Source organism: Protopterus annectens, chromosome 11.part0 (assembly GCF_019279795.1).
Source record: "Protopterus annectens isolate FY-2018-M chromosome 11.part0, PAN1.0, whole genome shotgun sequence".
Taxonomy (NCBI): Eukaryota; Metazoa; Chordata; order Ceratodontiformes; family Protopteridae; genus Protopterus; species Protopterus annectens.
This window is the reverse complement of record NC_056745.1, coordinates 673,750,870-673,766,681: the sequence shown is the minus strand read 5'-3', so window position 1 is coordinate 673,766,681 and position 15,812 is coordinate 673,750,870. Positions and strand designations below refer to the sequence as shown.

The 15,812-nt window shown below is 43.9% G+C and overlaps 1 protein-coding gene across 3 annotated transcripts in view; it reads right to left on the bottom strand.

Moving 5' to 3' along the window:
• The window catches only part of BCL2L14 (BCL2 like 14), a 554,792-nt gene that overhangs the window by 32,186 nt on the left and 506,794 nt on the right, over positions 1–15,812 (bottom strand). For all 3 annotated transcript variants that reach the window (XM_044088128.1, XM_044088125.1, XM_044088126.1), the window contains exon 5: positions 5,426–5,692. In XM_044088128.1, the coding sequence (XP_043944063.1) occupies positions 5,426–5,692 (267 nt within the window). The remainder of the gene's footprint in view (positions 1–5,425; positions 5,693–15,812) is intronic.

Below are 15,812 nucleotides of genomic sequence, written 5' to 3'. Positions count from 1 at the left end.
CAGCTCTTCAGGAGGGGAGGCCGAAGGGATAGATTCCTCTGCATCAGAATCCTCGTAGGCCGAAAAAGCCTTCTCCTGGTAGTCCGAGAGAGCAGAGCCATCAGAGGCCTCATCTGAGGAGAGGGGATCAGAGGGCTCAACCCTGGGCCTTTTTTCTGTAGGAGGTTGGGAGCCCCTGTCTGGATGAGGCTGAGAGCCCCTGATTAATGAAATAAGGTCCTCTGCTAGACTAAGGATCTGAGAACCTGTAGTGGGTCCCTGAGGGATAACCCTGGGAGGCATAGTTTTTGAGTGTTTAGCAGCTTTAGCCCTAGAGAATGCCTTAATAGACATGGATGCAGGAGGCCTGGCTGCACCACGTGCTGGTGTAGTTTTGTCTAAGGGAATGGTGTCGGAAGGTTCCTGGACACCAGATTCCAATGGAGATTCAATAACCGATACAGTAGTGGCCACCGGGGCCGAGGGTGTTGGTTGTATGGTTTCGGTGGACGGAAGTACCAAGGACTCGGTTTCAGCCGAAACCGAGACACTCGCGGTAAGCCTGGCCGTGGTTTCAGCTGAAACCGCGGACCGCGTGTGTCGGTCCTTGTCCTTCCGTTTCTTTATTAAATGTGAAGTCGGAGTCTCCGACGGCATATTGTAAGCAAAACTAGCCCCAAAAAATTCCTCTGCAAACTCCGCCCGACGTCTTAGAGTGCGTCGGTTGAAGGAAGCACAGGCGGAACAGGCCGAGACGTCGTGGTCTGGGCCTAGGCAAGGTAGGCAATATGAGTGGAAATCCATATGAGGTATTTGTTTCCCACAAGTTAAGCAATTATTAATTTTATCTGACATCGGCTGAGGCAAGAAAGTGTCCCCAACGGGGTACTTAGCTTTTGAAGTCTTCGGTTTAGCTGAATTACAGGAGCTGGCCAACCGGCACTTGCGAACTGCTTCTGCTTCGGGCACCACGCGGCAAGAAAGACTGAGGAAGATGGCGTCGGCTGACGTTTTTATACCCCAGGCACTCTGACGTCGGGGAAAGGGCGACATCAGCCGACGCCGGACCAGGACTTTGGAATCCGGCCGACCGAAGGGCTGCCTGAGGCAGGACAACCCATATGTGATGACTGCAGATGCATCCTTGAAGGACATCAACTAACCAGAGTGAGGAAAAGAAAGAAAAGAGAGAGAGGAAATACCAACAATGGTATTCAGAATACCACAAGGGTAAAAAGGGCATTTACTAATGATGGTACAAAAAAGGGATACCAGTGGGTAGAGCTGAAAAAGATATCAAGAAATAGAATAGTTTGAGAGGAAAAACTCATAAAAATAGTATAAATTTTGAAAAATGCAATACTTAGTTGGAGAGCTCAGTGAAACTCTGCTATATGGCTGTGCGGCAAACGAGATCTGAGGTAACTGGGAGAAGGGCATTGTGGGTAGCAGTTTAGCTTGAGAGTTTTTGGTGTATGCGAGCTTGGTATTAGGCCGACTCTGTTCTGAAGGCTCAGAACCGAACCCATCAGTGATGAATAGGAAGAAAATTAACAACTTCAGATTATTTTTTTTTTTAACGTTTTGTTCCCACTGTCTGTTCTCAGTCCCTTCCATGGTCAATCGGCCTATTTGTTCCCCATCAACTTGGCTGTCATTCAGACACCCATCGGGGTGGTTCGGGGTTTTTCCTTCGTTTCCTCCCTCCAAAACACATGCACCCAATGAGACCTACGAGAGATGCATGCAATGGCATGTCAACAGATAATGCCCCATCGGCAGGCATTTCTTCCAAGCATCTCAAACCCCCCCCCCCAAAAGGCACAGTTGGTGAGATGCTTCCCAGACTCAACCAGGAAGCTCTTAATGCTTAACGTGTTCCTGAGTGCTTGCAATGCCTCCCTGCTCACCTGGGAGAGGTAAGTGGGTTAGCTCTTTCACTCCTCTTCCTCCCTGCCTGGTTCCTCCACTGCTGGGGTAGTCAAACCCCGTCACCTGGAACTCAGTTGGGAATCTGCCTGCCCTGACATGAAGGGAGGCTAGATATTTCTTTAGTGTTGACAGATCTGGAGTGGGTCCCCAAGGGCTACACTTCTTTGTACCGGAAACAGCCTTGAGGACAGCCCTTTTCCTTCCTGTCCTGGAGGCACCCCTTAGGTCAACATTTCTGCCAGGATGGGTTTTACAAGGGGATCCTGATCTTTGGACAAGTATGGATTTTTCTTCTTCTGTGGCCTGGTCATGAACTGAAATTGATATCTTCTAGACACTATAATGTGAACACATTTGTCTGTGGATATGGAAATTTTCTGCTTGATGCATATGCCAGCTGGCCTCCTATCCTGGGGGTTGTGTTGGAAAGGTGGATTATGGAAAGGCCACAGTGGGGTTTTTGACATTAGGAGGTGGAGGTTTTCATTGCAGGTCCCAGCTGAAGGTAAGACCTTGAGAGGCCCCATGCCTCCCCTCTGTCATCACACTGTTATTTTCTCTTTTGAGTGGCCTTTCTCTCTCTTTGGCTTGTTTGCCCTCATCATGCCTCTAGTAGTAGGGCTTTTCCCTAATAAGGCAGTTCCTTTTATACTGGTGGTGGGGATTGCAAAATGCACACCTCACTGACTTCATGGTCTTTTCCATATCCTCCAGCTTTTGAACATATTATAAACATGGGGGCCAGAGAGCAGCTGCCTGTGAAGGGATGCAATGGGGAGCTGTGTTTTCACATCCACTGAAAGGAACTGGGTCCTTGGTCACCAGCGTGTTCTGATTATTTACCCTGACAGCACCACATTCCTGGATGCTGCAACTACAGCATCATAACCTCATCTACAAGTATGCTTCCCCAGTGGCAAAGAAGTTTTTTTTTTTTTGCTCCCCCTCCTGCACATAACCATCAGCCACTAGTCCTGTAACTCATTCTCTGGGTCTACTGGTTCCAGCTTTAGCCTCCCCCATGCTCAACTCAACCCATGCCCAGGTCCTGGTCCAGTGAAGAGATTGTGGATGCTGGTACAATGTCACATTACTGTGAGGAAGTGTGCCCCAACTTCCCTTCCACCCTGCGGAAGCTCTGCGAGCTCCACAACCACTGCCTCTTGAGAAGTAAATGTGCTTGTCTATGCGTGTGCAACCTCCCACCAAACAATATACCATTTGCAGTGTGGAACTCACCAAAGTCTTAATACTGCAAATGCAGCAAGCCTAGGGGCACCCCCCCCAGTATGGGCAAGCTAATGTCATCTGCTCACTCCCATCCCTCCCTGTCCAGTCTCTCCAGCCCCCATGCCACTAAGGGCTGTATCCCTCTGCACCATGGGCTAGACGCAGTTGCAATGAAGGAGTGAAGTCTTTTGAGTTTTATCCTGCACTCCCCCAAAACTGTTTATAAGTTGCTTGAGGATGTATGTCTGATATTTTAAAATCTGAGTTTGGCAATTTAATGTTAGCATTGCAGAAGCACATATATTCAACCCAAATCTGTATAGCAGTCTATGTTTCTCTAATTAAGGGAAGTGTTGTGTCCTGGAGCTAGCCTGGCTCTTTTAGCAGATTCCAGTGACACTGTAGAAGAAAACAACAAAATAGAACTGATATCACCAAAGAACAACAAAAGCCAGTAAAATCCAAAGGTTTATTCGATACACTCTAGCGCCTCGGCTACAGTAAGCCTTCAAGAACAGTGACACTGTGTCTATGTTTCCAATGGGATTTTTTGTAAAGAAACATATGAGGGTTCTATATCCCACAGAAATGCTGAGGTCATAGAGGTGAGGGTGGGGGTGTTGGCAGTCTGAGTCCAAGAAAGTAGCATCAAAACATCAAAAAAAGTGTCCTGTACAGAAGAAATAGCTAGTGGTTTGAGTGGGCTAAGTCATAGAATCCCAAAATGTCTATAACTCTTATCTGGGAAGCCAATGTCCCATGTATTTGTCACTGGAAATTTAGCCCTCATTAAGAAGAGGCCCACTTGTAGCGAGTCAGAGGCCAAAGAATCCTCAATATCTTTGTTACATGATAAGTGGAGGACATCTGTGATGTAGAACCTTGGTCTTCCTTTACTCCTTCCTCAAAATCTGAGGAGTCTTGAGTCCTCACAAGAGAGTGTTCTTTTTTCCATTTGGAATGTTGGTCTCCAGACATTGACAGCTGTGGTTGATCAGGCTTTAAACTTTGTAGGAATTGGAAAAAAGTCCCTGAACCAGCTTGACCCACCAAATGGCAGTTCTTGCTTGGTATAGACCTGAGAGGTCTGATCTTTCAATGATGGGCAGCCACAGAGGATTTGGTAGTCTATGGGGGTGTCCTTCTGTTTTTTAAAAGTATGGGCAACCTCCTTGACAATCACCAGAGAGACAACATACTCCCCTTGTCTGACAATCAATCTGTGATTTGCAGCAGATGTCCAAGTCTCATTTATTTATGAGATGTGCCAAGAGCTGATAGTCTAGTCGCTTCTGAGGGTGCACTGCCAAAGGCCTTGGCTGTGACAGGCATTATGGTTTGGGGCTGGCTGAATGCCCCTGCAGAACTGATGTCCTTGGACCTAGGATGCCAGAAGAGTTGCTGAACTCACTTGGTTTTTCCTTACATTTCTCTTTTTTTTTTTTTTTTTGAAGGGTCTTCCACGTAACTACTGCGGAAGTCTGAAGATACTGTGGATTTACTAAAAATGGCTTTTAGTGTTTCTTTTGGTTAAGTAGGCCTTACTTCTGGCCCTGATTGTCTTGGGACTGAATCCCTGGCAAAATACTGCAATTACTGTCTTTGTGTTCTAATTCCAAACTGTACACTGTTAACTGTGGAAATCTTTATACCATAACTGATGTCTGCAAGCACAATGACTAACTTTAACAGGGGCTTACATGCCCTATACCTCCATACTAGGCATATATTTGCAGAATTCTAGCTAATCATTTTCCGATAACCCAAGTAACAAAAACACTACAGAAAACATGAAGCAGAAGGGTCCACACTTAGGTAATTATGCATTTGCTCTAGTCTCTGTTTGAAGCCTGTGATTAACATACCTACAAATGCACTCTTTGTGCTGAGTGATACACTGTATTTCAGTAAGCATGGCAAGAAAGAGCTGAAGATGCTACAGTCTCATGTCACCTTTAAACCAAGTACATAAAGGTATCTGAGGTAAGGTGAAGTCAGCCCAGTAGAGAAGGAGGAAGGATGGTCAGGTCTGAAAGTGGTCATACGGCAGACCTCAGCTTGTGGTAGAGTTGCCTGAAGTTATTATGGTAGCTCTGATCCACAACAAGAGAATGCAGTAGATTTTTTTCCAGAAAATAAGATACCATTAAATATTTCTTTTCACTTATAATTCACCACAGAAAGTGGCTATATGCATTCTGAGGCAAGAAAAATATGTTACAACTCTCACCCAAACAAACAAGAGATTATTAAATTGCAACGTAAACAAGTTGACTCCACCTACCCATCCTCCCTGATTCTGGATCCAGGGGGTAAAGTGTTCTTTTAAATATCTGCTTCCAAAGGACATGACTTTGTTCATGGGATGGGTGTCAATGGCACTCAACCTTACAGCAACATCTGCTGCAGATGCAATTTTGATTTTCTGCTGCTTGGTTTCTTCAACTCCAGGAGAAGCAAAGTCATCAAGATACATGTCTGTAATTTTCTTAAAGCATGAATAGTTGAGTTTACTGCTCAAAGACTGGTGCAACTCCACGTCTTTTTTTATCTGAAATAAATAAAACATACATGACCATTTACAGTGTCTGTTTTAAGCAGTCATATTTGCAACAATGAGTTAAGAGTTATGTAATTATTCTGAAATTTTCTGGACTTGTCATTCTTTTAAAAGAGAAATGATCACTTTGGTCTTGTACAAGTTGCAGTCCATTCATTTGTTGAGCGACCATTTTCAGCTGTCTTTGGATGCTGTGAATCTTTAGCATTATGAGGCTCAAGTTTCCTTTTTAACTATTGCAGGAGCTTTCTTACTTTTACTTCCCTTACACATATGCATTTGTGGGTGCATGTGCCACATGCACGTGTAAACAAATGTGCATACATACATGTCTATGTATATGTATGTATGTATATAAAACAGACATATAAGTGTAATCAAGCCAACACTTAACAAAACGTTTATTTATAAGAGTGGATACCCCCCCCCCAACACCTATACTGCAGGCCCTGTCCCCTCCAACCCTTTAACTAGTATAATAACACTGAGGTCACAAAACCTTGGGGTAAGTTATAAAAGAAAATTCTTTCAGTGAATGCAGATTCAGTTGTATCTAAGTTTTGCTGCAAGTGATTTAAACCGAAAAACAAATATGCATACACACGTACACTCACAATGTATATATGAATAACTCCACTGTTTTGGTACTGTTATAGGAGAAAAGATCAAGCAGGTCAACTTAAAAGGATTGCATGTTTAACTTTTAGCCCTAAGAGGAAAAGTAAATGTATAAATTATAAGTTTCAAGAAACTAAAATAAGAAACTATTGAACATACTTGAAGGAAGTGCACGGCAGTCTGACTGTTTCCATCTTCTAGCTATAGCCTTGTTGTCTGCCAACATGATCACTAAAAAGAAAGCCCTCCCATACACACCTTAAAGAGGTGCTGAAGAAATAATCAGCTTGATCAAGATTTATACATTCAGGCCAGAATCCCTCTGCTAGTACCTTTAACTGCCCCTACATTGTCCTAACTTACTGTACTCCCAGGAGCCAATCACACCCTCATTACATCTACAGCAAGCACTAGGTAGCCATGGGAACATAGTACTCAGTCTTTTTGGTGTACAGAAGTATTTACATAAACACTTCATAGGTTCATAGGTTCATACTAGGCTATCTGCCCTAGGGCATTTATAAGCCTAGTCAGTGTGTGTTTGGCTTTCGCCACCCATTTTAAATTAATTTTGCTATGCCCTTTTTCTAGGTTAGTAAACTGTGCCTCTGTCTAACAGTGACACAGAAGTGATACCCGGGGTAAACCTATGATCCCCCATCCACTCATCAAGATTCCTCTTGAAGAGAGTCAATGAGGGACTCTGCCTAACCTGGACTGGGATTTTATTCCAGAGTGAAGGGAGCCTCTGGGTTATGAATCTGTCCCTCCAGCATGTCCTATTTATTTCAGTGCTGAGGTTCAAGTCTCTCGATTGCGTAGCTCGATGGGATTTGGATTTTCTGAGGTGCAGCATGTCCATTAATTCTGGGTTGGACATGGCTTTATACGTCAGGCACAGATCACCTCTGAGCAGGCGGTAGAGCTGGAGTTTCTTTAACCGGGCAGCATATGGCATCTGTTTGAGCCCTTTGATCCTCTTGGTGAGGTACTTTTGGGGTCTTTCCAGTTTCTGCAGGTATCTGGTAAGGTACATCCCAAAAGGGGCATTGTACTCAATTATGGGCCTGATGAGGGATGAGTAAAGAGGCACGATGACCTCCCCTGATCTAGATGTGAATCCCTTCATGATTAGGTGGGCTATATAAGATGTTTTTCTAACCACTTTGGCCACGTGGTTGTCAAATGAGAGATTGCTATCAACTTGGGTCCCCAGGTCCCTAATTACTTCTTCCATACTTAATGGATTACCACTTATGTGGTAATTTGTGGGCACTTTGTTTTTGCCAAAGGGGATGACTATACACTTTTTGGCGTTTAGCTTGAGGCCATGGCTCTGGCACCAGTTGTCTGTTTCTATGAGGCCCTTTCGGAGGATGCTTGTGTCAGCTGGGGAGTCGATTATGGCGCCCAGTTTGCAGTCATCTGTGAACTTGGTCAGCCACAGTCCTTCCGTGTTGGCCTGTATCTCTGAGAAATATATACCGAACAAGAGAGGTCCCAGGACTGAGCCTTGTGGGACGCCACTTGTAACTGGTTTGGAGTCTGACATGGCTCCAGCAATTCTAATCATGTGGGTTCTGTCCTTGAGCCAGTTTGCAACCCATCTAGTGACATAGGGGTTTATATTTAAGCTGGTGAGCTTATCTATAATGCTCGAGTGGGGTATTGTATCAAAGGCTTTTGCGAGGTCCAGGTAGGCTGTGTGGACCACCTTCCCCTCATCAATGGCCTTGGTGACTGTTTCAAAGAAATCAAATCGACCAGGTTTAAGAGGCAGGATCTGCCCTTAACAAAGCTGAACTGGGTAGGATCCAGTGTCGGTAGGTCCCCAATATCTTTATTTATAAGGTCCATGATGATCCTTTCTATGGCTTTGCAGACCAAGCTAGTCAGGCTTATGGGGCGATAGTTTCCAGGATCCGTTGAGGCACCACCTTTGTGGAGAGGGACCACCGTTGCTGTACGCCACTCTTTGGGTACATATCCTGTAGTAAGGCTGAGATTGAACAGTAGTTTTATGTTTGGGTTTAGCTCTTCTTGGAGTTCATGTAGGATGCAGCCCGGGACACCGTCTGGTCCCATTGATGCTGTGTTTTTTGCGGCGGCTCTTACCTGAGCATCTGAGATGTCAGGTGGGCAGCACTCTGCTGGGATAGATATTTGCCCTTTTGGTGGGGAGGGGAGAAGTTTGCGCTGAACCTGTCAGCTAGGATGTTGGCAATGTCTGTGGATTTGGTGTATTTTTGTCATTTTGGACTAATTCTGAGCATATCTGGGAATTCCCACCCAGGTTCCTAACATAACTAAAGAAAGCCTTGTGATTATCCTTAGTGTCCTGTGCAATTTTTCTCTCAAAGCTGGCCTTAGACGATTTTATGAGTGCCGTAGTTTTTTGCTAATACTGATCAGAGATGCCTTCCCTTTTTGGGATTTTGCTCTATCATGTAGTAGCTTCCTCCTTCTATTGTATAGTTTGTTTATGGCTGGGGTCCACCAGACAGGACGTCTGCCTTTGGAGGATTGGGTCTTGGTTTTATTTGGGATTGCATGATCCATGCATTCCTGAAGGTGTTCATAGAATGCGTTTATAAAGGATTCTGCGGTCTGGGCCGTATTTTCCACAGGCCCGGGGGCTTTGAAGGATTCCACCTTGGTTTTGAGGAGTGTGAAATTTGCTTTAGAGAAGTTTTCACTGTGGTTTTCTGGGCAGGGGGTGGGGTCGGGATGTGAATATCCAGTGAGATTAGTTTATGGTCTGATCTTACCAGTGAGGGATACACTTCTGGTCTGGAGCATAGAGTCCCCATGTTGGTGATGATCAGGTCCAGTATGTTTTCCCCTCTTGTGGGAGTGGTAACAAGTTGTTCCATAGCATTTGAGTTTATAAATTCTAGGAACCTTTGGGCTAGGGTGTTGGAGCTAGAGTAATGCTCCCAGTCTATGTTTGGGTAGTTGAAGTCGCCTAATATAATGGTGTTTGGAGAGACCTTCATATTTTCCAGTGATCTCAGGAAGGCTGAGTGGAGTTCCTGGGTTTGGGAGGGTGGTCTGTAGCAGGCTATAAACTGGAAGGCAGTTTTACCCACTGTTAGTTGCACATGGATAGTCTCTGATGCTTCTTGCTGTGCCACCAACCTGGAGGTGTGGGTATCTTTGACGAATATTGATACTCCCCCCTCCTTTTGTGGTTCGGTCCAAGTTTTGGGGCCGAAAAGCATGGTATGAGGTATAACCTGGTAGTGCTGGGGTGCTCTCAGGAGCCTTGAACCAGATTTCTGTTACTGCACAGATATCGATGTTCTTCATGCTAAGGAGAGTTTGTAGTGCATGCATCTTGAGGTTTAGACTTCTGGCGTTGAGTCGCACTACTCTTAGTTTCTTATCCCTTGTGATACCTATGATGGTGGGTTTGTCTTTTGAGCCTTGCCTCAAAAAGGCACTATGGGGGTAGCAAGAGCCTATGCCAATATCCGAAAGCCCAGGGGTGATAGGTGCAAGCCGTCCCTAGCGAAGCATCATGGCTTGTCGAGCATGTCATCCCAGGCTGACAGGCATTGGATCCCTTTTGAATGACACCAATACTTAAGCCAATTGTTGAAATTGATCATCTTGTCTTCATACTGTGGCATCATTCTTGGTGAGGGTAAGATGCTACTCAAGGTCAGGGTCATACCGGCCTGGGCTACATGCTCAGAGAGCTCCTCTATGTCTCTTTTCATGTAGTCCAGGGAGGTACGTCTCAGGTCATTCACACCAGCATGGACAATGATGGAGTCATATTTGTACTTGCCTTGGAGTGACCTGAGTGCTTGTGTTATGTGGCGGATCCTAGTGCCCGACAGGCAGCTCACCGTGACCTTCTCCTTGTTCAGCCTGGTGAGCGGGACGTCAGTGTGCCTGATGATAGAGTCACCTATTACAAGTGTATCAGGTGTGTTGTTTAGCCTTAAGGGCTGTGACTGTTTGGCACACTGGCTTTGTGAGCTATGTGTTGCACGTGTTTTGTTTTGGGTGTGCGGTTGCTTGGGTGTCTGCTTTGGAGGTCTCTGCTGCTTAGGCAGATTTTTATTTAGAGCCTCAGTATGTTTTGTGTGTTTATGTGTTTGGTTTGCTGTCGTGGTAGGTCTATGTGAGACTGGAATTGTAGTGAGTGTGGTTTCCATCTCCTCCTGACTGGTTACGCCAGTACTGAGTTGAGAGAGCTTAGCCTCCAGTTTGGCTATATGGTTGCATCTCTCACGTGTGCTGGAATTTGTTGGGAGGAGGAGAGGGTTGTCTGTGTACATGAGGCAGTTGTAACATTTCCTCAAGATTCCCAGATTCACCAGCTGGACCGGAGAGGAGATTGACAACTGACCCTTGGACATGCTAGAATAGTATTGGGAATTCCTTTATAATTGAAAAAAAAGGGCCAATGGGGAACAAGGTGCTCAAGGGGAGTTTGTGAGGGTGTAGTGCTTGTATCCGAATGTCATAAATTTCCTAAGGTGCTCATCAGCTCCCCATATTGCTTCAGACAATTTGGAACACTTTTTCAGAGAAACTAAAGACCCCAGAAAACCTGATCACTCTTGCCTCAATTATGCATCCACTTTATTCTTTATAAACTTCCCTTAGGTGTGAATATAACTGAATGACCACATGTGCATTATCTCAGTGTTATGCCTTACTTGTTCACAGAAACATAACCCACTGAGGCACAGACGATCTTGATCCTTCGGCAAGGCTATTGGCTTCCTCTTTAAGATATCCACTAATGCCCTATAAGTTTTCCATCCTTAAACATTACATTCATCAGCTGACTCCACAAGTGTCATCCAGGGAAAATTACCTCTTAGCACTCCAAAAGAGAAAAGAACTCTCATTTGCGTAGCTGTCCAATATGTCTTAAAATATGACACCCTAATCTCCCACAGCCTATTGAAAGAATCAACTAATCTCTGACCCTACCTCTTTTACACAGTAACCTCAAACCTGTTTCCTTCATAGTGTTGAAACAAGTGTCACACAGTAAACAAAGGCAATACTTGAAATTCATACAAGACCTGTGGTAGTAGCATCATGTGCAGTGCAGAAATACTATTGTCAAACTCTTAACTCTGTTACATGCCATCATTGAAATGTTGCTCATCATTTACTCAGGGCCTCCTCATATGTAACAGCTGCTGCCTGTTGTGCAGCGAAAGCCAGATAAAATCTCAAATATCTAAACTAGCCAATATGTCATAGAAAAAGATACCGAGCTCTGAATGTCACAATGGGACAACCATTGAGGATAGGGTTCTAGTTTTTGTAACCAGAAAATTGTCTTAATTCCTCGCAATTTGAATAATTTTAGCAGGTCATCTTCTGGGTTCACTAAATAAAGCAACAAATCATCTGCATACATGTTGAATTCCTCACTCCCAACTTTAAAGCTTCTCAAGGACAAAACTCATAGAACTTTTGCCAATGGCTCAAAGAATAATGCATGAAGAAAGGGAGAAAGGATTCTATGCCTAGTCTCCCTACTCAGTCTGAACCCGTCTGAAATTCCATATTCATTTTAATCCTGTGGTTGACCCCTTGTAAATTTGGGCCAAAAGAAAAGAAAAGCCAAAGACAAACCAAACTGTTCTAATATGCAAAACAAGTAACTAGTTCACACTATAAAATGCTTTCTCATTATTTGCACTAATTACCATCATTAGCAAATTATGATTACTTTTTCCTCTAATATTAACAAGGTCTTCATAAAGTTATCAAAGCTCTGTCAGCTCAGCTAGGGATAAACCCACTCTGTCTTGCGTGAACAAGTAATGTCATGCTTCTTGATAATCTCTTAGCAAAGACTGGTATAAAGACTTTGTTTGCAGTATTGATTTAATAACGTAATGGCCCTACATCAACTTGGGAGAGTGTGGCCTTTTCCTTACTTTGAAAAATCATCAATATGACTGCCTCATACCATGAAAATGAAACCTGCTTCATCTCTTTCACTCTATTATAACTTCACACAATCTTTAACATTGGTATCCTTCATTTGATGCAAGTTTAATGGGATCCTCTCAGGCCCAGGCGTCTTCCCCTCTTGTAGACCATTCTTTATTGTTGGCAACTCACCATTGTTACTAGAACAATCTTTCTGCTTCCTGTGCCTTCAGCCCTGGAATGATTAGTTTTCTTAAAACAATCCTCCCTCTTCCTCACTTTTCTTAACTTTTCTACCTCTTCCTTGTAAAGCTCCTCTTGGTAATTCCTTGGGTTGGGGGTTGGTATAACAGTTATGGTGTTAACCTTACAGACACAAGGTACAGGGTCTGATTCTCACTAAGGGAAATTGGCTAGGCTTAAAATGGTCCACAAGGGTGGCTAACATAGTACTTACATACAAATCTTTAAACCTAAATGATGCATGTATTTCTCTGGATAAAGGGAAGAAGTTAAAACATAGTAGATTGGGACACTACCAGTGGGGTGTTCAGATGAAGATCATGGACATTGCCGATTGTTACTGCGCCACTGACCAGTGAGACTGTTGATTATTATTGTACCACTAATCACTGACATTGCATATTGTTATTGTGCCACTGATCAATGGCACTGAAGACTGTTACTGTGCCACTGCACAACTGATTGTTTTTTGTTCTGCTTTATTTCCCATACTTACCATAACCTTATCAGAGGTTACTCTTTTGCAGGGTAAAATCATACTGGTACTTCAGGTAGTGCAAATCAATATAAATGCACAGGAAACGAAGGAAGGCCATCAGGTGAAAATAAAGGTAAACAAAAATGTAGATTTAATCAAAGAAAAAATGCTATTTCAGATGAATCTCACCAGATTCAGATCTCACTGAATGATATAAGAAATGGATAGGTACAATACAGTGGATGTGACGCCATTAGATTTCAGCAAGGTGTTTGACTCCATGACCCAATGTATTTTGTTTTAGTTTTCATTTTTTCATTCTAAACTGGGAATAATAGTAAAGAGGTGTGGGAGATTACCCCCTTTCTTTTGTTTTCATGTGTTGGCATTGTGTGAGACCAGTTACATGATGACATAGTATGGGTGTTTATATTACATGCATACTCAGGTAAGATTTTTTTGTAGTCATGGCCAACCCATTTTGAGTTTACACTGAGATGTTGTGATTTGTGGGATTATAGTGGCACCTGTTTAGCCACCTCCTATGTCTGAAATAAACCATTTTTCTTAAACTAGATGTGTCAAGTATTCTGAAGATTACAGCTGCCATGGAAGACTTTAGCATGGGCAATGATGTATGACCAGTTTTAACACTGTGTCATTGACTTTACTATAAACGGTGTGTTTCAACATATAAAGAGTTATGTACTTACCATAACTTGAAATCTGTTCTATCCATTGCAATTATTCATCACGGATGGGTCTTGGATCCAACCTCAGAAACGAGCAGGCAACTGATGGACAGATCCAGAGCTCAAGCTCCTCCACTTCCCATAATCCTCTGCTGACCTGTAACCCTCAGACTGAGTTTGCTGAATAAAGAAAATGCAGCACTATATGCCTAGGAGACAAACTATTCCCAAAGAAAAATCATCACTCCAGCTCTACCAGATCTCCAGAAGGAAGGAGGGTGGGAATATGATGAATAATGACACTGGATAGCACAGATTCCAAATTATGGTAGGTACATAAATCTTTATATGATGCTATCAGTGTCATTATTCATCATGGATGGGTCGCAGTCCCCAAGCTACTATGAATCCTGGGTGGCCTCATGGAAGGATATGCCAGAGCACAGAGGAACCAAAGGAAGCCCTGCTCCTAGACACCAAGTCCAACTTATAGTGCGAAACAAAAGTGTGGGGATTAGATCAAGTAGCGGCAGCACAAATCTCATCCAAAGAAAGTTTAGCCAAGAAGGCCAAAGACGTAGCCACAGACCTAGTAGAGTGGGCTTTAATTGGTGTGGATAGCTCCATATGCCTGCTATCATAAGTGTAGGAAATACAGATAGCAATCCATCTGGAAATAATTTATCTTAAAGTGCCATACCTTTTCTATTCTGAGAAAAGGCCATGAAAAGTTGGTCTGACTTCCGAAATTCCTCAGTCCTCTTCAGATAAAAACGTAGTTGCCTATGGATGGCTAAGCAATGTAAAGTATACTCTCATTTATTAGAATAATTGGGGAAAAATGGAAGCTGTATTGATTGGCTGAGGTTAGCTTCTGAAGCCACCTTTGGAAAGAACGAAGGATCTGTCCTGAGGGATACCCTATCCTTGTGGAAGACCATAAATGGGGTTTTAATGCCAAGAGCCTGCAGTTCAGAAACTTTCCTGGCAGAAGTAAGGGCAACTAAAAATGCCATCTCCCAAGGCAGAAACTTAAGATCATATGATGCAGCCAGTTCAAAGGGCTTTTGTGTAAAGGACTGCAATGCAAAGATTAAATCCCATGGAGGGGAAGGATCTTTGATAGGTGGTCTAAGAAAGACTCCTTTGAGAAAGCCTTTGCATAGGTTAGAAGAAAAGATAGGACCCTCATTCAGATGCAGATTAGCGATGGCCATCAACTGAAGCTTAATCGTACAGAAGCTAGTGCCTTCCTGAAAGAGAGAAGCCAAGAACAGCAAAATATCAGGAATCAGGGCTGAAAAAAGGATCCAAATTACATTGTCTGGCCCAAATAGAAAATCTTTTCCATTTACTGGAATAGGCCTTCTTCATAGAGGTCTTCTGAGATGCCAAGATGATGCTTCTCACCGGGGAGGGGAGCCTGGACTGCAAAAGGATCACTGGCACTGGAGAAACCAAGTGGTTAGACAGTCTGGAGGTTGGGAAGAGAAAGCCCCCAGGGATGAGATCTTGAATGGGATCCAATATCCAGGCAGGATATTTCAGATGAGACTAAAGAAGGGAGAACTCTGCCTGATCAGGCTAAAAGGGGACAATGAGAATAAGAGGGAACTTCAGGTGGTGAGCTTTCTGCAAGACTTTGGGAATTTTACAGGTATAGGAGCGTAAGCATAGAGGAGTTCCAGAGGCCACTCGTGAATCAGAGCATCCTTGGGTGACTATCCCACCAGGGGGATCATCAGGGCAAAGTGGTTGCTGCATTTGTGGTTGACTGGGGAGACAAAGAGATTGCAGCATGGTTGGCTCCAACAGTCAGATATCTGATGTGCACTGATGGATTCAAGGAATACTCATGGGGACTCAAGACAGACCTGCTGAGTTTGGCAGCCAGCACGCTGGAACTGCCGGGAATGAGAGTTGCAAGAAGAAAGCACATGGAAGACATTGTCCATTCCCACACTCTCATGGCCTCTCTGCACAGGAGATAGGACCGTGTTCCCCCTTGCTTGTTGATGTGCCAGACTACCATCATGTTGTCCGTTTGAACTGCTATGGTCCCTGGAGGAAGGCACTCCTGAAATGCTTGCAATGTAAGGAGGACTGCTCTAATCTCCAGGACATTTATGTGCAATTTGGTCTCTGTGGGGGACCATGTGCCTTGAAC